Source organism: Myotis nattereri, assembly GCF_964212035.1.
Source record: "Myotis nattereri genome assembly, chromosome: 3".
Classification (NCBI taxonomy): Eukaryota; Metazoa; Chordata; class Mammalia; order Chiroptera; family Vespertilionidae; genus Myotis; species Myotis nattereri.
Window position 1 is genome coordinate 114271859 of NC_138077.1, and position 24774 is coordinate 114296632.

The 24774-nt window shown below is 36.3% G+C and overlaps 1 protein-coding gene across 2 annotated transcripts in view; it reads left to right on the forward strand.

The window, feature by feature from the left end:
* The window catches only part of XRN1 (5'-3' exoribonuclease 1), a 196022-nt gene that overhangs the window by 147025 nt on the left and 24223 nt on the right, over window positions 1–24774 (forward strand). The window contains exons 28-33 of one of the 2 annotated variants that reach the window (XM_081086155.1): window positions 1421–1477; window positions 1612–1744; window positions 4181–4250; window positions 7974–8196; window positions 9878–9973; window positions 16398–16497. In XM_081086155.1, coding sequence (XP_080942281.1) covers window positions 1421–1477; window positions 1612–1744; window positions 4181–4250; window positions 7974–8196; window positions 9878–9973; window positions 16398–16497 — 679 coding nt within the window. The remainder of the gene's footprint in view (window positions 1–1420; window positions 1478–1611; window positions 1745–4180; window positions 4251–7973; window positions 8197–9877; window positions 9974–16397; window positions 16498–24774) is intronic. The other variant, XM_081086156.1, reaches the window with a different exon arrangement.

Below are 24774 nucleotides of genomic sequence, written 5' to 3' on the forward strand. Positions count from 1 at the left end.
GCTTTATTTTTCACTATGCTTTTACCTTCAAACATGTTATATATTTTTTTCACTGTGTTTCTCTTATGTCTCCCTCAACTAGAATAAAAGAATAGATCCCTGTTATAGCCCCAGCACCAAAACCAATACATGGTACATAAATGGAACTCAGTAAAGATTTATTGAAAGAATAAGTGAAATATTTCTATAATAAAAGAAAACAGGCTCTGCTTAAAGGCTTGAGTGTTTTACAGTGTATAAAAACATGACCTCTTGCCTGGCCAGCATGACTCAGTGATTGAGCATCAACCTATTGTGATCAGGAGGTCACAATTTGATTACTGGTCAAGGCACATGCCAAGGTTCCTGGCTCATCCCCAGGAGTGGGTGGGAGTGGAGGGATATGCAGGAGGCAGCTGATCACTGATTCTCTCTCATCATTGATGTTTCTATCTCTCCCTCTCTGAAATTGATAAAAATATATATTTTTTAAAAATGACCTCTGTAGTGTATGATCTCTGTAACTAGGACTATTTTGTCCTTTTGTACTTATTTCTTTAAGTTATGTTCTAAAGATAGGTGACTGCCATGTAAGTAAACTGCTGTCATTTTTCTTATAAGTAAGAATTCACTTCAAAAAAATATAATGTGAATGATAGTTATGGATTTCAATGGGTATAAATTATCCTCACATTTTTATTACGTAAAGCAGGTAATATTATTTCCATCTCATAGATGGAAGAAACTGACACTCAAATTAAGTTTGAGTTGACAGAACTAACAAATAGCAAAGAGAGTGCAAAAGTCTTCTTCCAGCCCTTGCCAGATGAATCTGTTGTTTGGACCATCATCCTGTACACCAAAAAATGCAGGGCGTGTGTGGGAGACAATTAATGGATGTTTCTCTATGTCTTTCTCCTCTCTCTCTCTCTCTCTCTCTCTCTCTCTCTCTCTCTCTTCCCCCCCCCTCTAAAATCAATAATATATATATTTATTTTAAAGTTTTCTTCCAGCATTTTTTAGAGGATCAAAAAATTTAAACATCAAAGCCAGTTTCATAATAGATTTCAAAAACAAGGATTTTATTAAATGAGTGCCACTTTTTTAGAAGTAGCCACAAAAAAATACAGTATTATCATAGATCAATACTTTATACCTTTTAGAAAAAAAGTTTTTGTTGGCCAAAACTTTTATAGTAAAAGCATTTGAACAGGATAGCACTTACATAAAGTTCAAAATAGACAAATCTAATCTTTTGTGTTAGAAGTATGGTTACTTTGGGGAAAGGTAGTAACTGGGTGGGATGGTGTTTTTATGTTGTGCTTAGTAATGTTTTGTCTCTCTTGAACTAGATATGGTTATACATAATTTTGCATTTTTTACTGTAAGAATTTATTATTCCTCCTTCAGATATAAATATTTAAAATGTTTACTTCCTCAGCAAAGAAAGAATAATAAGAAGGTACGGGTGACAGTGAAGCCCCATTTGCTGTACAGAGTAAGTTTTCTGTTAAATAATTCAAAGTTGTTTTTACTTGGAAAGTATAGAAGAACCAAAATGTTTTCAATATATTATTAGAGTCAATATAAAATTAGAGTTAATAGTAATAGTTTGAGCTTTCTTCTCTTCAGCCTTTAGAACAGCAGCATGGAGTCATTCCTGATCGGGATGCAGAGTTCCGTCTCTTTGACCGGGTTGTGAATGTGAGAGAGGACTTTTCGGTGCCAGTTGGCCTTCGCGGCACCGTCATAGGAATTAAAGGAGGTAATACCTCAGTACTGGGCAAGTTGTCAGCTGCATTTATTGTAGAGTAAAACACAAATCTCTGTGTCATATCTAAACAGAAATTGACTCTAAGTTAGGAAAAACACTAAATCCTTGTATGTTTCAGTTCATTTTTGTTTTAGTTTTCAGAGAAAATTTTATTTTCTGTCTTGTGTAATTATCTAGAAAACGATTAAAAGAAGGGAAAGTTAAATAAAGACTGCTGAAAATGTGGTAGCTTGTATATAACACATTAAAATTATACAAGACCTTAATGGGTATGCACACATTTTCATGAAACTGAGAAAAGTTTTTCTTAAGTTAGGCTTTCATCTAGTTTTGCTCAGAAGTTTACCTCAGTTATCATTGTAATCTCTTGATTTCTGTGGAGAAATAAACAAACATGAAGTATTAACTCATTTACAGTTAAAAGATTTTAATTAAATATGCATATTCATTTGAATTTTATGAATACAGATAGATCATGAATATAAAACAGGCCTACCAATCTGTTGCACAATGTGCATATAGGTAATACTTCTGTACTGTATACTTAAAAGTAGTTAAGAAAGTAAATTTTATGTTGTGTTTTTTATTTAAAAAAATAAATAAATTAGAAAGTGCTGAGAAAAGGGAAGAAGCAGCCTAAGATTTCAGTGTGCCTGAAAGGGAAGTCTGGACTAAGCAGCTTTGCAGCAGAGATTCCAGAAAGAGTAAACACAGCATAAAGCAACACACCAGGTGTCCAGGGGTCACAGTGCTGGCAGCACTGCCACTCCATGTCTCAGGCAGGCCATGAGCCTAAGAGAACTGCTTACTCAGTGCCAACACTGCTACGTACTTTTGCATTTTGCATTTAACTCTCAAGTGTTATTTTCTCACCTGAGAAGTTAAGTGACTCACCTGCCTTTACACAGATGAGTGGCAGAGCTGGGATTTGAATTATTTCACCTCATTCTTACCTAACTTTGAGCAGTGTGGTTCTTCACATTTTTCATCTGCACATCTTCTTAGGATCTTCCCTGCTTACTTGACTCTGAAAGAGAAATTTTTTTTCTGAATGTTTAAAAATACTTTCTTGGATATATTTTTGGCTGCTGGAAGTGGAGAGAGGAAGGTCAGGGCTAGGTGTGGTAAGGGTCAGATGGCTGTAATGAAGCAACCCTCCTGCTATCTGCTCAACCCCCTGAATCAGCTTTTCAGACATGGAGCTTAATTGGATTGTACTCAGGTTGTCCTGATAAAGACCTTAGGAATCTGATAACATGGAAGTTTCCTTTCTTCTGACAACAACTATCAGTAATAGTGACTGCTTGGAATTTTGTCTTGAAGGGTTTTAAAGCTACATCTATCCTGAGTGGAAAAGAGCTCTGTGATTGATTAGCCATGTCTGCCATGGGCATGGTATACAAAGGGGATTATTTATTATTACTGCCCTCATCTGAGACCTCATCTCCACTAAAGGGATGAATAAATGTCAATAAGTTTTTGAAGAAGTGGTTCCTCCCACAGACTGGAAATGGGAACCTAGAAAGTGGACCTTCTTAAAGTTTAGATTTTAGGTAAAAGTGTCAGGTTAAAAGGTACAATGGGATGATTTCTGCAGGCCTGGTTTCAGTTAGCAATGAGGGACTGGGGGTCGGGGAGACATCCTCCCACCCACTCCAGAAGCTGATATAGTATTAGAAATTGTGGTTGTCAGAGAAATAGAACCAGTATAATGGGAAGGTAGTGGTATGGGGAGAGGGGAGGAAGAGAGTCAATTCTGAAGTTATGTGATAAACTCTTATTAATTTGGGCTTAGAATTCAAAACGTTATTATAACTAGTTATTTCACTTTACCTTGGCGTTCTGGGTAAATTTAATATTTACAGATATATCTTTCATGCTCTCTCCCAAGTTTGTCCTTCTCTGCTCCTAAGTTTATTGCAGCAGTGTCTTTGTCCTGAGTCTCACGTCTCAATTATGATGTCTGTAATCTTCCAGGTCATTATCAGTCAGAACCTTGGAGTCATCTTTGGTATCTCCATCCTTTTTATCCACATAGGTCACAAATCCTACCAATTCTATCTAATAATATATTTGTTCTTTCCATTCTACTCCCAATTCCTGCCATGTTTTCAAAATTTCATTGTCTTTTGTCTTATTGGAAGAACTTTTAGACTGCAAACTCTAAATTATATGTTATTTATTCTCTTATTATGAATCATTTCAAACATATACAAAAGCAGAGAGAAAAGTGTATTCCTCACAGCATCTGATTTAAAATATTATTTTACTTTAAATAACAAGTGAGGTAATCTGTAAGCTTATTTACTTTTCATTTACTGTCTGTATTCCTCTACATCATTTTTTTTGGTAGTTTTAATGCTTTTTAAATTTTAAAACCTCATATGCTGATTTTTCATCATATGATTTTTCTCTCTTTTTTAACAGCTAATAGAGAAGCTGATGTCCTATTTGAAGTTTTATTTGATGAAGAATTTCCTGGAGGCTTAACAGTAAGGTTTGTATTTCCAGATTACAGTTATACTTTCTGAATATGTCCCTGAGACCAGTGACTTTTCATTACTTGTTTGTACGGTTTGAGTTCCTATTATGTGCAAGACATTATACTTGCTACTAGGAATATAACAGTGAATAAGACAGACATATTTTCTATCCTTGTAGAGCTTTTATTTTTGTGTGGAAGATAATTAACTGACTACAGTATTAATTAATTACATTGTGACTAATTCTGGTAAGGAGAAGTTCAGGTTTCTATAATAGTATGACCCTGATAGTTCCAGAAAGGTGGGACTTAAAGAATGAATACTGGTTAACTAGGGAGAGAAGAAAAGTGACAAGTAGTCAAGAAGAACAAATAGCATATGCAACAACATTTTTATCCATTCAGAAAACTGAAAGAATACAAGTGTTCCTGAACTTCAGTGACTGAGTAAGATTAGAGTCAGAGAGAAAAGCAAGGACCACACTGCAGGAACTTTTAAACCAACTTTCAGGACATGTTGACAATCTTGGTCTTCATTCTTAAAGCAATGTGAAGCCATCAAAATCAGAGATGTGGCATTATCAGTTTTGCATTTTGAAATGTTTAAATAACTTGAAGAATACAAACGTTTTTGAATTTAGTAACATTAAGTCTTCGTCATCTGTTTATGTAATTGTGAGTGCTCGAGCTAGAGTGGGCTGGTGTGAGGTATGAATGGCAAGTGTAATAATAGAGACAATAATTGAGCTGACTCCTGAGAAGTTTGACTATGAAGGGGAGAAAAGAGAACCAGAAATTAGGGGGTTTAGAAGAAGAGTTATTTTTTGTTTTAATTTTATATTTAAATTTATCTTATTTTTATTATACTTTTATTTTCATTTTTATTAAATCTGTTGGGGTAACATTGATTAATACTATTGTATAAGATTCAGGTGTTCAACTTTATAAGCAACATCTGTGTACTCCATTGTGTGCTCACCCCCCAAGGTCTAGTCTTCTTTTGTCACCATATATTTGACCCCCTTTACCCTCTTCATCTTGCCCCTAGCTTCCTTCCCATCTGGTACCTGCATTCTGTTGTCTGTATCTATGAGTGTGTTTTGTTTGTTCTTTTTAAATTGAAGTTATTAGGGTTACATTGATTAATTATATAGGTTTCAAGCACAGTTCTATGATACATCCTCTGTATATTGTGTTGTGTGTGTTTACCCACAGTCTAGTCTCCTTCCATCACCATTTATCCCCTCTTTGCCCTCTTCTACCTGCCCCTATCCCCCTTCCTCTGGTAGTCACCATACTGATGTCTGTATCTATGTTGTTTGTTCTTTTGTTGCTTTTTTTTATATCCACATATGAGAGAAATCATATAGTTCTTGTGCTTTTCTGTCAGACTTATTTTACTTGGCATGATACTCTCAAGATCCATCCATGGTGTCACAAATGGAGATATTTTTTTCTTTTTTATGGCTGATTAGTATAGCTATCTTCTTTATCCAGTCATTGGTCGAAGGACACTTAGGTTGTTACCATGTCGGGGCTATTTTGAATAATGCTGTAATGAACATAGGGTTATAAAATCTTTATGAAACAGTGTTTTCAAATTTTTCATATATGTAGCTAGAAGAGAGATTGTTGGGCCATGTGGTAGCTCTGTTTTTAATTTTGGGAGGAACCTGTGTACTGTTTTCCATAGTGGCTGCACCAATTTACAGTCCAGTCAGCAGTATATCAGGTTTCCCTTTTCCTACAACCTCTCCAACACTTCCTATATCTTGTCTTATTGATAATAGCCATTCTAACAGGTGTGAGGTAGCATCTTATTGTAGTTTTGATTTTCGTTTTCCTAATAACTAGTGGTGTTAAACATCTTTTCATGCGTCTCTTGGCCCATCTATTTGTCTTCCTTGGAAAAGTGACTATACATGTCTCTGCCCATTTTTAAATCAGATTTGTTGTTGTTGACTTGTGTGAATTCTTTATATATATTTTGGATATTAACTCCTTATCAGAGTCTTGTTTGCAGATATCTTCTCCCTTTCGATTGGTTGCCTTTTTGTTTTGTTGATGGTTCTTTTGCTGTGTAGAAGCTTTTACTTTGATGTAGTCCCATTAATTTATATTTTGCTTTTACTTCTCTTGCCTTTGGAATCAAGTTCACAAAAACCCCTCTGAGACCAATGTGTACACCTTTGTTTTCTTTTGTGTATTTTGTTCCAGGTCTTTTGAGTTAATTTTTATGTATGGTGTCAGATTCTTTTGCATGTGGCTTCCATTTTTCCCAACACCGTTTATTGAAGAAGCTTTTCTTTCTCCATTGTATGTTTTTGGCTCCTTTGCTGAAAATTAGTGGCCCATATATGTGTGGGTTTATTTTGGGCTAACAGTTTTGTTCCTTTGGTCTGTGTATTTGGCTTTTTCTGCCAACACCATACTGCTTTGATTACTGTAGCTTTGTAATATAGTTTGAACTCGGGGAGTGTGATACCTCTGGCTTTGATTTTTCCCAGAATTGCTTTGGCTTTTTGGGATCTGTTGTAGTTCCATACAAATTAGAGAATTTTTTGTTCTATTTCTGTGGAAAATGCCATTGAGATTTTAATGGTGTTTGCATTAAATCTATATATTGCTTTAGGTTATTTGACTGTTTTAGCAATGTTAATTCTTCCAATCCATGAACACAGAATATTTTTCCATTTCCTTGTGTCTTCAGTTTCTTTCAATAATGTCTTGTAGTTATCAGTGTATAGCTTTTTCATTTCCTTTGTTAAATTTATTCCTAGGTGGGGTTTTTTGTTGCAATTGTAAAGGGTTTTTGTTTTGTTTTTTCCTTTTACTATTTCATTGATAGTATATAGGAACACAGCAGATTTTTTTATATTGGAACACAATGAATTTTTGTATTTGACTTTGTATCCTGCAACTTTACTGTATTTGTTTATTGTTTCTAATAGTCTTGGTGGAATCTAGGGTTTTCTATATAAGAGAATCATGTCATCTGCAGATACTGACAGTTTTACTTCTTCATTCCCAATTTGGATACCTTTCATTTCTTTCTCTTGCCTGATTGCTCTGTTATACTATTTTGAATAATGGTGAGATTGGACATCCTTGTTTTGTTCCTGACCTTAAAGGAAAAGCTTTCATTTCTTCATCAAGTATGATGTGGGTTTGTCATATATGCCTTTATTATGTTGAGGTACTTGTCTTCTATATTAACTTTATTGAGAGTTTTAATTATAAGTGGATGTTGTATCTTATCAAATGCTTTTTCTGTATCTATTGATATATGATTTTTATCTTTTGTTAATGCGCAGTGTTTGATTTGCATATGTTGAGCTATCCTTGCATCCTTTGAATGAACCCCACTGGATCATAATGTATTATGCTTTTTAATGTACTGTTGCATTCAATTTGCTGGTATATTTTTAGGATTTTTGCATCTGTATTCAGAGGTATTGGCCTGTAGTTTTCCTTTTTTGTGTTGTCTTTGCCTGTTTTTGGTATCAGGGTTATGTTTGCCTCATAAACTGAATTAGCAAGCATTCCCTCTTCTTCAGTATTTTAGAATAGGTTGAGAAGGTATTATATCTTTTAACTTACTGGTGAGGACATCTGGTCCTGGACTTTTGTTTTTTGGGCGGTTTTTGATGTTGGACGATCCATCCAAATATTATTTGCTTCATCCTAGCACATTCAGTATTATTTCATTCTGGTTCTGATGTAACTTTTTACTTTTAGGTGCTCACCTGGTAGGGGATATCGACTGCCAATAAGTGCCTTGGTGAACCTTTCTCATGGGAGTCGCTCAGAAACTGGAAATCAGAAGTTGACAGCCATTGTGAAACCACAACCAGCTGTGAATCACTATAGCTTGAATTCATCAGTTTCATCTGGTCATTTGGGAGGCCTGAACCATTCCCCTCAATCTCTTTTTGTTTCTACGCAAGTAAAGACTCTTTCTGTAATTTTTCTCTACCCCCTTTACAAATTACAAGCACACTATAAATAGAGACCTAAACTGACTTAGATTTTTTTAAAAATTTTTGTTTAAGTCATTTCTAGTTTTGTTTTAAACTCATAGGCTAGGAGAGAATGATATTTATAGCATTCTACCTATGTTATAAAATTACAGTTATATTCAAGAAGAAAGACATTTATTTTTAAAATGATCCTGAAAATGTCTTTTTTCTCTATATATTTGCTTTCAAAATAACATTTAAATATTTTTATTATATACAAATTTTCTATGATATCTGTTATAAAATGACATAAATTTGAAAGGTAGAAGAAAGAGGATATATATCTTTATGAAAAGCAATTTTCTAATTCCCACCATGTAACTCATGGTAATTTCCTTTATTTCATCTTCCAGGGGGCAAAAATTGAATTGTTTTGTGTGAGACACTTACCTTTATTTAATTCCATGACCACAAATCTTACCACACTTTTTAATCCAAATAATACATGTTTATTATATAGACTAATTACAAAGCACAGATAAGTAGATAATAACAAAGGAAACAAAAGCAAAAATCCTCTCAAATCTCATAGGTAACTACTGTTAAATTTTTGGTACATTTGTTTGAGGAATTTTATATATATATATTTTTTTATTGATTTTAAAGAGGAAGGGAGAGGGAGAGAGAGATAGAAACATCAATGATGAGAGAGAATCATTGATTGGCTGCCTCCTTCACTCCCCGCCCCCGCCCCCCAATGGGCATCGAGCCAGCAACCCAGAGAGTTTTGACCTGTATGAAATCAGTTCCCCATGAGTAATAGTGAATTTTTAATCTGTTAGATTACTTTTGTGTAAGATGAAAATTTTTTAAATTAAATCATTAGATGTTAGCTTAAATGAGGTAATTTATCAGTGCAATAGAAGACAAAAAGAATCTATTGGTGGGGATATATTGATACAGTATAATTTTTATAGCATTTATTATGCTTTAAAATTCAGTGGTTCTCAACCTTCTGGCCCTTTAAATACAGGTCCTCATGTTGTGACCCAACCATAAAATTATTTTCGTTGCTACTTCATAACTATAATGTTGCTACTGTTATGAATCGTAATGTAAATATCTGATATGCAGGATGGTCATAGGCGACCCCTGTGAAGGGGTCATTTGACTGCCAAAGGGGTCGCAACCCACAGGTTGAGAACCACTGCTTTAAATGCTTTCAATAAGACCAAAACAATTACAAAAGAAGAAAGCCGTTTTCACTCTAATAGAATACCTTTATGATGACTATACTGAGCTCTAGAAAAAGAGAATTGAGATTTCAAATAATGAAAGTTAAATATCCTCTCATGATAAATAACTTTAATTAATAAATTATTTGATTTTTATATTTTTTTAAATGTATTTTATTGATTTTTTACAGAGAGGAAGGGAGAGGGATAGAGAGTTAGAAACATCGATGAGAGAGAAACATAGACCAGCTGCCTCCTGCACACCTCCTACTGGGGATGTGCCCCCAACCAAGGTACATGCCCTTGACCGGAACCGAACCTGGGACCTTTCAGTCCGCAGGCCGACGCTCTATCCACTGAGCAAAACCGGTTTGGCTATTTGATTTTTAATATGAATCTTTATTTCTTCATGTGTCAGTTCCTTAAGAAATTTGTTGCGCTTTGCCAGGTACCTACTAAAGATGATGATGAATTTTGCAACATTTGGCAGTCCTTACAGGGATCCAGAAAGGTTCAGCACTTTCAGCCAACTCTACAAGAGAAGGTTAGTATATCTTCATTGATGGACATTTAACTCGAAAAATTTTCATTTTATATTTCTTTCTCAGGCATGCAATGATTAATTTTCTTCTAAAACATCATAAAATAGATATAACAGTTTTGATCATGAATTTGCATACTTCCGTTCAGTTGTATATAAAATTTTTTTGATCAGTGAATGAGAATATAGACAATTTTTATTTTAAATTAGTTTTGGATTATTTTTTAGTTGTTTAGAAAATCATAATAACTATAGTCTAAATTTAACAAAGGCCTTAATGGCACTCATTAAGTTAATTATTTCCACTTGAATGTGTAGCTTTATACTGACAGTTGGTTGTCTTAAAGATGAATGAGCAAATTCACATTCCTCTGCTAAAAGAGTAGACTCAGACAAAAAAAAACAAAGAAAGGGACTGAATGCCTATAACTTTGTTACTAGTTACTGGCCTGTCTCCTCAGTTTAGGTCAAGAAGGAATGTTCTCTCAAGTTTATAAACCAGTAGCCTGTACCACACGGGCCTCATTTATACTAAATCCTTCAGTGATGGTGGCATTATCAGAAGTAGAGAGGGGGAAAGAGCAAAGGGAATGGTGATAAAATAAACATAAAAAGTGAGAGTGACAAAATACACAGGTTTCTTCTGCAAATACGCAATTATAAGCTTTCCTTACATCATTCATAAATTGTTTCTACCTGAATTTAACCCATATCCAGATTTTCAAACCCTCTTTTCCTCCTTAATTTATTTGATACTGCTAACCACTCATTCTTCAGTGCTTTGCTATCATTCATTCATTCAAAACATATTTCTTGAGTGCCTACCATATGGACTTAGACCTGGTAGTAGGAGCCTGTGAGAAGTGGTCAAATTGTAGACATTTTTTTAAAAAATATATTTTATTGATTTTTTACAGAGAGGATGAAAAGGGGATAGAGAGTTAGAAACATGGATGAGAGAGAAATATCCATCAGCCGCCTCCTGCTCAACCACTACTGGGGATGTGCCTGCAACCAAGGTACATGCCCTTGACTGGAATCGAACCTGGGACCTTTCAGTCCGCAGGCCGACACTCTATCCACTGAGCCAAACCGGTTACGGCAGTAGACATTTTTTAGATTGAATTTATTGGAGTGACATTGGATAATAAAATTATACAGGTTTCAGATATGCAATTCTATAATAAATCTTAGACATCATAGAGGGATTGCCAGCTGATGATGAATTACATTTGGAAAAGAGAAAGAATGTATTAAAGAATGTGACTCTTAAGGTATGAGTAACTAAAAGGATAAAGTAGCTATTAACGGAGATGGGAAGGATTGCAGGTCAGTAGATATGTGGGGAAAATTAAGAATTCAATTTTGGACATAGTGAATTTGAGACATATATTAAACATTTAAGTCAGTGGTTCTCAACCTTCTGGCCCTTTAAATACAGGTCCTCATGTTGTGGCCCAACCATAAAATTCTTTTCATTGCTACTTCATAACTGTAATGTTGCTACTGTTATGAATTGTAATGTAAATATCTGATATGCAGGATGGTCTTAGGTGACCCCTGTGAAAGGGTCATTCAACCGCCAAAGGAGTCGCGACCCACAGGTTGAGAACCGCGGATTTAAGTGGAGGTGTAGAATTGGCCATTGAGAGTGAAGCTCATGAAGAATGTCCAAACTGGAGAGAGAATTTGAGAGTCGCCATCTACATACATGCATGTGTATGTGTATATCTGTATAACTATATTTATCTATATCAAGGAAGTAGATGTAGATAGAGAAGAGGTCCAGTAATTTAGCCTTAAAGAATTCCATCTTTAAAGAATTCGAGAAATTAGATGAAACTGACAATGAAGACTGAGAAGGAACAGCCAATGAAACAGAAAGAAAACTAGGAAAGGGTGGTGTCTAGATGCCAAGTGAAGAATGGATGTCTTACTGGGCCAGGTGATCAACTGTGTTGAATGTTGCTCTTGGATCAATTAAGGTAAAAACTGAGAATTGACCATAGAGTTTAGCAGATGAAGGTCACTGGGAACCTTAAACAATTTTAGTAGAATGATAGGAGTGAAATATTAATTAGAGGGGGTTTAAGAGAGAAGGGGAGGAAAGAAATTGGAGGCTGTAAATATAGACAGTTCTTTCAAGTAGTTTTGCTGTAAAGAAAGCATTGCCCTAAGTTTCCTCTCACCTTTCCTATTAACTTCTTTATTAACCTCTGTTCTTCCAGACTTTCACTGGACTGTTCACCAAAACTCAAGAACAGTTTTCTTTTCCCTTTGCCCTATTGCTTGATTTGTGACTTTAGCTTTCTCGTCTCTTTAATTACCACTCAAAATAATCTGTCTGATTCCAAACTCTCAATCAAGATCTAGCCCAATACCTCCAACTATCTGGAAGACAGATATAGATGGATGCCTACCGTCCCTCTCAATCTCAAGATGTCTCAGAATGGACCTGATCTATGGCCTGTTCTCTTATCCTTGTTTCTAACACTACCATTTTCGTCAAACATATAATCTGGAAAGTATGGAATTAAAAATTTTTACTCTTTCCTAATATTTTTTTTGCAGTGAGACTGCAAACTGTTTACTCCTTCTCAGTTTCCATAATTGGACCTTAGGTCGTCATCCCATACCTAGATTAATCTCCTATCTGCATTTCTTATTTCTGACCTCTTTCTTTTACAGTTCTTACATAGTACTGCTCGATCTATCTTTCCTAAAGATCCCTTCACCAGTCTTGGCCCTATGGCATAATTGGGCAAAGTTTCTAATTAATAAGAGCTCCTGGGTTTGAACTCAACTTATACCCTTACGTATTGTGGTGTCGTAAATCTGGTAGTGAACTCAGAATCAGGAAATCAGGTTTTGTGACTCAAATTGAACAAATCTTATTTCGCTGAGCTTCTTTGGGCCTCAGTTATAAAATTAAGTTGGTGGACTTAGATCACCTTGGAGGTCTTTTCCAGCCCTAAAATAGTATAATTCAAATACTTAGAATGTACCCGGCTCCCTGTTTAGTTGCTAGAATTCAGCCTATACTCAAACTAATGCTTAGTTCTTCTATAATCTAACCCTACCTGATTCTTATATAAAGCATGTCCAAGTACTTGGTAAAATGGTCTGTCCCAGTCAGGTTGGTCTCTTTACCTTCCCTTTCCTACAAACAGATAATTCCATTTCAGGTTATCTGTACTTCTTGTTCCTTCCGCTTATGATGCTATTCCTCTCTCACTTCCAAATTTCCCCTAGGTTTCGGGGTGTACTAGTCATGTTACTACCTATTTCAACACTTAATGTATTTTCTCAGAATGTTCTGCATACAATTCCTGTTATTGGTTGCTATTTCATTATTTATATCAGTTTAATACTCCAGTGTTTGATCTCCTGTGTGTTCCAAGAATTCTGAGCCATCACATACAACACATGTATCTGTGAGGCATTAAAAAGCAGCCTGATATTCATCCAATGAGCAAATTCTAAAACACTCAACCCAATAAAAAAAAAGTTAAGCTTCTGGAAAAGGCAAAACTATGGAGACAGTAAAAAGATCAGTGGCTGCCCAGCCGGCATGGCTCAGTGGCTGAGTGTCAACCTATGAACCAGGAGGTCATGGTTCAATGCCCAGTCAGGGCACATGCCCGGGTTTTGGGCTCGATCCCCAGTAGGGGGCATTCAGGAAGCCAATCAATTATTCTCTCTCACCATTGATGTTTATCTCTCTCTCTCTCTCCCTTTCTCTCTGAAATAAATAAAAATATGAAAGAAAAAAAAAAAACGGATCAGTGGTTTCCAAGGCTGGGGAGAGAGGGAGGAAGGAATAAGTGCACTGAAGATTTTTAGGGCACTGAAAAATGCTCGATGTGATACTATTGTCGTTGATGACATAAGAGAAACGTCCAAACCTGTAAAGAATTTTTATGAATTTGACCAATGTTGACAATATGCCAGGAAGCAAAATCTCAGATGCTCCCCAGAATGAGAGTTTGGAGTGTGTTTTCTCATTTGTAGTTAGGAAGGGAACATATGGAAGATACATGGATATGGAAGAAAGCAAGGCAGAGAAACAGCAATGATTGGTTACAGGATAACAAGGTTATGTGCGGTCTTGAGGGTGGTTACCCTTCTGAGGAATCTGAAAAAGGCATTTTAAAGCTGTATCAATCTAGATGCACAGAAACAATGGACAGGGCTTGCATAAGGCAAAGATAACCTTTCATTAGGTAAGTTATAGGCCCGAGGCTTGACTTACCCACCATGACCTTCCCAGTTAGAAATTTATGATTAGATCACCCTGTGAGATTACTTTCAGTTAGATTTATTACAGAGCCTTTTTCATCCATACTGTAATGGTGAATACTTGTCATTATACATTTGTCCTAACCCATAAAATCTACAACACCAAGAGTGAACCCAGTGTAAACTATGGACTTTGTGTGATATGTCCATGTAGATTCATCAATTGTGACAGATATACTCCTCCCAAGTGGGATCTTGATCATGGTGAGGCTGTGCATGTGTGGTGGCAGAGGGCAATTTTGTTGTGAACCTAAAACTGCTCTTAAAAAAAAAATTCAAGCCTTTATTGGCAAAATATGAAAATATGACTAACAAATAGCTTTATGTAAAAGAACAACTCAAAAAACTTTTTTTTCCTCTCTCTCTCCCCCCTTCCCTCCCTCTCTACTCTCCCTCTTCCCCTCTCTCTCTAAAAACTAGAATGTTTTTTTCCTAATTAAACTTATGACACACTTTTTCTCTGAAATGGTACTGTGAACTTGAGTTTTAGAGTTAGAACTCAAATGTCAGTTCTCCCATTATTTAGTACTGTAACTAAATTACTTTATCACTTTGAGCCTCAGTTTAGTCATCTATACAATGGAATCAAAATCTACCAAAGCATTTTTATAATCATAGTATTGTTGTAATGAAATTAAGATAATGGGTGCAAAGTACATCTTACCATCCCTGGAACATAATAGACACTAACACAATATTTGTTCATACCAGTTTATTGATCCTGATGTTCTTAAAGTCGAAATCTCCCATAATGTACCCCACCAATTATTGTGCTATTCAAGTAGAAATCTCTTGGCCCTTTTGATTCTCAAAGGCTAAAGTGCCCTGGGTGTTATATGCATATGAGCTCATTGGACCTTCCTACACACTATGGTGCATATCACAATTATTTTTGAGCATGCCTACTGCCAAGCAGGATATGATATGCCTTTGTACCTAGTGTTCATTATTTGTTTATGCTCAGAACAAAATAAATAGGGCCCACCAAAAGTAAAATTGTGAATTGATAGCTCTGGCTGGTGTGGCTCAGGTGGTTGGCGTGTTGTCCCATACACTGATAGGTTGCGAGAATGAAACCTGGTCAGGACACATTCCTAAGTTGCAGGGTACATATGGGAGGAAACTAACTAATGTTTCTTTCTCCCTCTCCCTCTCCCTCTCTCTCTCCCTCTCCCTTTCCCTCTCTACTCTTCCTCTCCCTCTCTACTCTTCCTCTTCCCCTCTTTCTAAAATCAATACATATATCTTCAGGTGAGGATTTTTTAAAAATTGTGAAATAATAAATTTGTATTGAACATCTGCTTTTGCTTCCTCTTCCTCTTCAGCTGTGGAAATTATGTCTTTTTTGCCTTTAGGCATTCTTTCCCTGTCAGAAAACAAAGTGATCTAATCTGATCATTAGACAAAACTTAGGCCATTTTGCTAATTCTGTCTATTCCTGTACTGTCTAATTATTGTAGCTTTATAGTCAGTTTTGCTATCTGGTCATAGTCTTCCATCATTTGAAATCCTTGACAATATAAGTATTAGTTAATAAAAATCAGGTCTTAGGGAAATGAATGAAGGAGTAATATTCTCAACTTTCACATCAGAGGTAGAAATGATGAATTTTCTAGAAGTTTTTAATGAAGACAAGAGAATAGTATAATGAACCCACAGATACCCATCCTTACCTTGCACATGTCCTATAGCACCTACTATTTCCCACCTCCCCCAGAGAGGAGGGTTCTGAAGCAAATCTAGAGGGTCTTTAGAGGGTGTTATTTCTGCTTGGAAGAAACATTTACCTAAAGTTTATTTCTTTAGTTTCTCTGTTAACTTCAAGCAAAACTATATTTAATTTTTTTCTGTTGAAAATAGCATTATTGTAAATGATAGTTTTCTATGTATCTTGCTAAGTAATATATAGAGAAACATAAGGAATGATGATCATCATGTTAGTAATGGTTATTTCTAGGTGGTGGGTTTGAGTGGTTTTTAAAATTCCCTATACTTTTCTGCATTCCTTAATTTGTTTTCTAGAGATATATAATTTTAATTATAAAATAATTATTTATTAAACATTGAAGAAAAGTACTTATAATAATAAAAGTTTCTTTAAATCATTTATAACAATTTTAACTTTCAGGGTGCAGTTCTACCTCAAGAAGTAACTCAACATCATAAATCTGGCTTAAATGACAACAGTGTTAAATGTCAGCAAAGAAAACATGAGCCTCACAGAAAATGTAAGTTTTAAGTTAGAAAAGTATACTTATGGTGCTGCTTCCTTTTATTTTTATTAACAACTTTACTAAGTTTTAATTCACATAACAAAATGGATCATTTTAAAGTGCAATTAGTGGTTTTTGATATTTTCACAAAGTTATGCAACCAGTGCCACTATCTATATTGAAATATTTTCATCACCCCCAAAAAGAAATATCATACCTATTAGCGTTCATTCCTCTAGCCCCTGCCAACCACTGACTGCCTTACTGCCTATGGATTGGCTTATTAGACATTACATATAAATGGAATCATAAAATATGTGTGACCTTTTATGGCTGGCTTCTTTTTCTTTAATCCTCATTCAAGAACATGTTTTTATTGATGAGAGAGAGAGAGAGAGAGAGAGAGAGAGAGAGAGAGAGAGAGAGAGAGAGAGAGAAGAGAGAGAGAAGAGAGAGAGGACCATCAATCTGTTGCCTCCTGTACACAGCCCAGGGATCGAACTGGCAATCTAGGTATGTGCCCTGACTGGAAATCGAACCTGCAGCCTTTTGGTGAATGGGACAGTGCCATCGAAATAAGCTATCCAGCTAGGGGTATGGCTGGATTCTTTAAATAGGCATAATGTTTTCAGGGGTATTCAATGTTTTATGTTGAGGCATGTATCAATACTTCATTCCTTTTTTTGGCTAAAACAAATTGCATTGTACAAATACTACATTTTGTTTACCATACACCTATTGATGGACATTTGGGAAGTTTCCACTTTGGGGTTATAATGAATAATGCTGCTGTGAATATCTGTGTACAAATTTTTGTGTGAACATATGTTTGCAGTTCTCGGGTATATATGAATGAGTGGAATTACTGAGTCATGTTGTATCTATGTTTACCACTTTGTGGAACTATCAAACTTTTCTCCAAATTAGTTGTACCATTTTACTTTCTATCAGCAATGTATAAGGGCCTAACTTTTCCACATCCTCTATAGCACTTGCTATTGCCCATCTTTTTTATTATAGCCATCCTAGTGGGTGTAAAGTGAACCCTCTTTGTGCTTTTCACTTACCATTCATTAACGACAAGTAATGTTGAGCATCTTTTCATGTGCCTATTGGCTGTTTATATATCTTTGGTGAAATGTCTATTCAAATTACTTGCTCATTTTAAAATTGGGTTATTTGTCTTTTTATTCTTGCTTCATAAGAATTCTTTATGTCTTCTGTATACCTCAGGCTTATCCAATATTTTTTCTACTTTTTTTGTTGTTGCTTCTGCTTTAGTTGTCATAACCAAGAAAGCATTGCCTAATCCAAGATCACAAAGATTGACACCTTTTTTTTCCCCTAAGAGTTGTATAGTTTTAGCTCTTACATTTAGTTCTTTTGTTCCATGTTTGTGTTTGAATATGGTATGAGGTAGGGGAATCTCTATTCATTCTTTTACATATGGATATCCAGTTGTCCCAGCACCATTTGCTTAAATACTGTTCTTTCCCTATTGAATTGTCTTGGCACCCTTGTCAAAAATCAGATTACCATAAATGTATAGGTTTATTTCTGGTCTCTTCATTCCATTCCATTGGTCTGTCTGCCATTTTTATGGGAACAACACACCATCTTAATTACTGTACTTTTTTTGTTTTAGTTTTGAAATTGTGGTATTTGACTCCAACTTTTTCCACCCAGATTGTTTTGTCTATACTGATCCCTTGCGTTTTCATATGAATTTTATTATCAGCTTATTTATTTTTGCAAAAGTGGCAGTTGGAATTTTTATAGAGATTACGATGAATCCGTAGATCACTTTAGGTGGTATTGTCTTTTTAACAATATTAAGTCTTCCTATCCATGAATGCAAAATGTCTTTCCATTTATTTGGGTCTTTAATTTATTTCGGTGATGGTCTTGTAATTTTCAGTGTACAAGTCTTGCACTTTTTTTTTAGGGAGAGGGAGAGAGAGATAGAAACATCAGTGGTGAAGAGAATCATTGATGGGTTGCATCCTGCATGACCCCTACTGGGGATCGAGGTTGCAGCCCCCACATGTGCCCTGACCTGACCAGGGAATTGAACTATGTGACCTGATTCATAGGTTGATGCTCAACCACTGAGCCATACTGCTGAGCAAGTCATGCACTTTTTTGGTTAAATTTAGTCCTAAGTGTTTTATTTTTTTACTGCTATTGTCAATGGAACAATTTTCTTTTTATTATTATTATTTTGTTGTTGCTGTTAATCCTCACCCGAGGATATTTTTCCATTGATTTTTAGGGAGAGTGGAAGAGAGAGGGAAAGACAGATAGAAATATCAGTGTGAAAGAAACACATCATTTGGTTGCCTCCTGCACAAGCCCTTACCAGGGTCCTGGCTGGAGAGGAGCCTGCAACCAAGGTACCCTTGACCGTAATCGAATTCAGGATCCTTTGGTCTTCAGGTGATGCTCTATCCACTGACCCAAACTGGCTAGGGCAGAAATATTTTCTTTAAAAAATTTTTTTATTGTTCATTGCTACATATAGAAATAAAACAGACTTTTGTGTATTGATTATATATCCTTCCATCTTTTGGAACTTATTTGTAATCCCTAATTTTTTGTGGCATTTGCATATATAGTTTTAAGTTTTTCCTGTACAATCTGGATGCCTTTATTTCTTTTTCTTGCCTAATTGCTGTGGCTAGAACTACCAGTACAGTGTTGAATAGAAGTGGTGAGAGTGAACTTTCTTATCTTGTCTTGATCTTAGGGATAGCTTTCAATTTTTCAGCATTAAGTGTAATATTAGTTATGGGGTTTTGGCAGATGCCCTTTGTTAGGTGAGGAAATTCCCTTCTATTCCTAGGGTGTTTTTTGTTTTTCTTGGAAGGTTGTTAGATTTTGTCAAATGCTATTTCTGTGTCTATTAAGATAATTATATGGTTTTTATCCGTTTATTTATTAATATGGTATATCTCATTGATTGTTTTTCATATATTGAAACAGCCTTGCATTCCTTGGATAAATCCCACTAGATCATGGTGTATAATCATTTTTGTATGCTACAAGATTTTGGGTTGCTAGTAATTTTTGAGGATTTTTGTGTCTGTATTCATAAGGGATATTTTTTCTTTTCTTTTCATGTGATGTCTTTGATTTTGATATCATGGTAATACTGACATCATAGACTGTTAGGAATAACACTGTGAAAGATCAACCTTATTCTGATCTCTCTGGTGGCAGCCAGGCTTATGGGTTTTCACCAAAAATGCTAGCTATTATTTCTGAAGGCTATGTGGAACTGGAGACTGTAAAATGGGATTAGAGCAATTTAAAATGCCAAAAGCTCACTATCCTTACTGAGATTTTTGTCTTTTTTTTTTCCATCTTCACCTGAGAATATGTTTTTTATTGATTTTTTTATTTGATTAACTTCCATAATTCTGAAAATTTGGATTTTGGTTATTATGTCCATTTTCTCATTGCTTTTATGTAGGAGAGAATTTTTAGAGATCCTTACTCAGACATTTTTACTGATACCTCTGCTCTACTTTATTTTTATAATATACTAGAGGCCCCGTGCACGAATTTATGCATGGGTGGGGTCCCTCAGCCTGGCCAGCAATCAGGGCCAATCGTGGCCAGCCAGCGGGAGGGACCACGGGAGGTTAGCTGGCCGTGGGAAATTGGCCAGCTGCAGGAGGTTGACTGTGGGAGGAACGCATTAACCACCAGGGGGGCAGCTCCTGCATTGAGCGTCTGCCCCCTGGTGGTCAGTGCATGTCTTAGCAACCAGTCGACTGGTCATTTGGTCGTTCAGTCGCTTAGGCTTTTATAGATAGATAGATTTTTATTGATCTCAGAGAGGAATAGAGAGATAGAAACATCCATGATGAGAGAGAATCATTGGTCGGCTGCCTTCTACACACCCCTACTGGGGATCAAGCCTGCAACCCAGACATGTGCCTTCGTAGTTCAGTGCTCAGCCACTGAGCCACATCGGCTGGGCTCTAACTACTTTTTGAGATAAATTTTATTTAAAGTAATCCAGTTCCTTTTTTGTGTATAAACACTTCATGCTAATTAAGTTACTCTGAACTATATTACAGATTTTTGCTAAAAATCTGTACAAATATATTGTTATTAATATTCTCTTACCTAGTTTTTATATTTTTCCTTTTTGCAGTTGTGTCTAGTATGTGTTAGTCACAGTAGGAGATGCAGAGATAAGAATCTTCATCTTGCACTTTTTCTCTTCTCTTGATCAAAGTATTCCCAAATTGACTCATTTGTTATTCATTTATCTATTAAACTGCTACTTCTTAAACTATTATGTGCAAGATGCTGGGCATGAATGAATAAAACAGACAAGTTTTTACATTCTAAAGTGTAACCTGATCATAGACAAACAATAAATTCCATAATCTATAGTAATGATAAATGCTGTGATGAAAAATAAAGCTGTTTATGAGGCTAGAGCAGCCTCCCTAGTTCTTCAATGATGACCAGCAGCTCAGCATATTTGCTCTGGGGCACCTGGCTGTTCTCTGTTCCCTGCGTGTTAGAGATGGTGGTCCTACCAGCCATGGGCAAACTACAGCCCGCGGGCCAGATCCGGCCCGTTCGGCTGTTCTATCCGGCCCACGGAGCCGAAAGAGCGGAGGGTTCTCTTGCTCTCCCCTCCTCTCCTTCACCAGCAGCAGTGTTAACATGTATTAGTTCACACAAACACTCCATCCATGCTTTTGTTCCGGCCCTCCGGTCCAGTTTAAAAACCCATTGTGGCCCTCGAGTCAAAAAGTTTGCCCACCCCTGGGCTAGAGTGATAAAGGTGTCCTATTTTAAATAGGTGGTCAAGGAATGCCTCTTTGAGGACATAACATTTTAACAGAGACCCAAATAAAATGAGTGGAATGAGTAAGCTATGCAGAAAGTTTGCTAAAGAGCTCTCCAGCAGAGGAAGCTTCAAATACTAGATTCTAATTTATTATATACTAGTGGCCTGGTGCACGATTGAAAGGAAATTAATTAAAGGAAATATTTTAATATTGCTATTTGCCCATTCTCTATAATAGAAGTGTCAACCAAATTCACGATCAACAATGACAAATCAAAACACACGCATACAATTGGCACCAGCGAGAGCTTTATATATATCGTGCATGCACAAATCAACTTAGCCTTTTATAGATATAGAATAAACTTGCTTAATTAGACCTGCTTTCTGATTTAGCTAAACTTTTTCCAGCCCAGTGAAGCATCCCAACTTCTCTTTCAGGTAATTGTCAGCAACACAGCAGTAAATTTCAACACGAAGCAAATTATTATTGTAGATCACGCAGGGAGAACAAAGGGTAAAATATTTAACGGCAGCAGTATTGATTATATTCTGCGCAATAAGAAAACCTGAAGTCATTTTCAAGGTCCACCATTTCTTCTTTTCAGTCGGGTAAAGTTTCTAGGCTTTCTGAATGTCTGTTTTCCAGCTAGTGAAAAGGAAGTCAGATTCCACCCAGTCTCCTATCTACCTACTCCAGAACTTCTGTGAGGATCAAATGAGATGAAGCACAGGAAAATGCTTCATGGACATTTGGTTAAAGTGTAAAATGTTTCCACCTGACTATAAAGCAAGTCATGTTCCTGGGCTGAAGAAACTGCAAGGAGGCTAGTCGCTAGGGAGAGGAAACCAGGCGTTGCTACGTGACATCATTACCCGATGGATATTTAGCATATTAGCCTTTTATATATGTAAATTATATATATGCATGCTATTTTATGTATCTATATAGTACATGTAGTATTAAAATACTGCTTTAAATTATTTTTCTAAAAAGCGATATGGAAATTTTGGACTGGAACGTGCAGTGTTCCCCTGGGCAGGATGGATTGTCCCAGACTCTTTGTCCATCGGAGTCTAAGAATAAAACCACTGATGGAAGATGGTAGGCTTTTATAGATAGATAGATTTCTGTAAAGGTGGAAATTTATTGAAGAACAAGTACAGACTCCCACATGGGGAGGGGGAAAGAATCTCACAGCACAGAATCCCATGTGTGGGACTCTGTCCCACCGAGTTCCTTTTTTCCTGGTTTATAAAGGCTGCAGTTTTTGTGCCTCAGTATCCCCTCTGATTGGCCACTATTCCCCTTTGATTTGGTCACTATAGCTACTCCTGAGCTCAAAGGTCAAACCTCCCGTGGGACATGGGAGGCCCTCCTTCTTTATTTTGTAAATATAGACCTTTTGCTACTCCCAGTTGCCTAATTTTTTGGAAATGTAATTGCTGCCTCTCCCAACTTCCTTATCTTATGGAAATGTAACTTCTGCCTCTCCCTTGTCTTATGGAAATGTAACTTTTGCAGCTCCAGGTAGCCTGTGCTTTTTCCGTGAACCTCCTTAATTTTAAAAATTCCCTAAACCTGCCTATTTTACCCCTAAAAATTCCTATTTCAAAAGTAATTTTAAAAATTTTTTGTGGTTGTATAACTTTGGTTAAGTTCGATAACTGCTAGACTATATTTTTATACTAATATCTTTGTATTATTTTTCCTTTTATATTTTAAGTTAAATATAGTAAAACCCTTACAGAAAAAAATGTCTTGGTAGTCAAACCAAACTTCTGTGTTTGAAATTGATAATCCTTTCTCTTTTTTTTTTCTTTTATTTTTCTTTTTATTAGTTAAGGTATTACAAATGTGTCCTCATCCCCCCCCCATTAACCCCAACCTCCCCCCCCCCCCCCGCCCCGCACACTCATGCTCCCATCCCCCTGTTGTCCATGTCCGTTGGTTTGGCTTATATACATGTATAAAAGTTCTTCGGTTCATCTCTTCCCCTTACCCCCACCCTCCCCTACTTTTCTTCTGGGGATTGATAGCCTGATTGCTGTTTCTCAGTCTTTGGGTCTGTTCCTTTTCATCAGTCTATGTTGTTCTCTATAATCCACAAATGAGTGAGATCATGTGGTATTTATCTTTCTCTGACTGGCTTATTTCACTTAGCATAATGCTCTCCAGTTCCATCCATGCTATTGCAAAAGGCAAGAGTTCCCCTTTTTTTACCACAGCATAGTATTCCATTGTGTATATGTACCACAGTTTTCTAATCCATTCATCTGCTGATGGGCACTTAGGCTGTTTCCAAATCTTAGCTATGGTGAATTGTGCTGCTATGAACATAGGGGTGCATATATCTTTTCTGATTGGCGTTTCTGGTTTCTTGGGATATATTCCTAGTAGTGGGATCACTGGGTCAAATGGGAGTTCCATTTTTAGTTTTTTGAGGTAGCTCCATACTGTTCTCCACAGTGGCTGCACCAGTCTGCATTCCCACCAGCAGTGCAGAAGGGTTCCTTTTTCTCCACATCCTCTCCAACACTTGTTGTTTGTTGATTTGTTGATGATAGCCATTCTGACAGGTGTGAGATGATACCGCATTGTCGTTTTGATTTGTATCTCTCGTATAATTAGTGACTTTGAGCATGTTTTCATATGTCTTTCGGCCTTCTGTATGTCCTCTTTCGAAAAGTGTCTATCTAGGTCCGTTGCCCATTTTTTTATTGGATTGTTTATCTTCCTTTTGTTAAGTTTCATGAGATCCCTGTAAATGTTGGAAATTAAACCCTTATCGGTGGTATCATTGGCAAATATGTTCTCCCATGTAGTGGGTCTTCTTGTTGTTTTGTTGATGGTTTCCTTTGCTGTGCAAAAGCTTTTAATTTTGATGTAGTCCCATTTGTTTATTTTCTCTTTAGTTTCCATTGCCCTAGGAGCATTATCAGAGAAGAAATTCCTTCAGCATATGTTTGCGATTTCGCTGCCTGTGGATTCCTCTAGTATTTGTATGGTTTCCCGTCTTACGTTTAAGTCTTTTATCCATTTTGAGTTTATTTTTGTGTATGGTGTGAGTTGGTGGTCTAGTTTCATCTTTTTGCATGTATCTGTCCAATTTTCCCAACACCATTTATTGAAGAGACTGTCTTGACTCCATTGTATGCTCTTGCCTCCTTTGTCGAATATTAATTGGGCATAGTGGTTTGGGTCGATTTCTGGGGTCTCTATTCTATTCCATTGATCTATATGTCTGTTCTTGTGCCAGTACCAAGCTGTTTTGAGAACAGTGGCTTTGTAATACAGTTTGATATCTGGTATTGAGATCCCACCTACTTTGTTCTTTCTCAGGATTGCTGCAGCTATTCGGGGTCTTTTTTCATTCGAGATGAATTTTTGGAACGTTCGTTCTAGATTTGTGAAATATGCCGTTGGTAATTTAATGGGGATTGCATTGAATCTATAAATTGCTTTGGGTAGTAGGGAA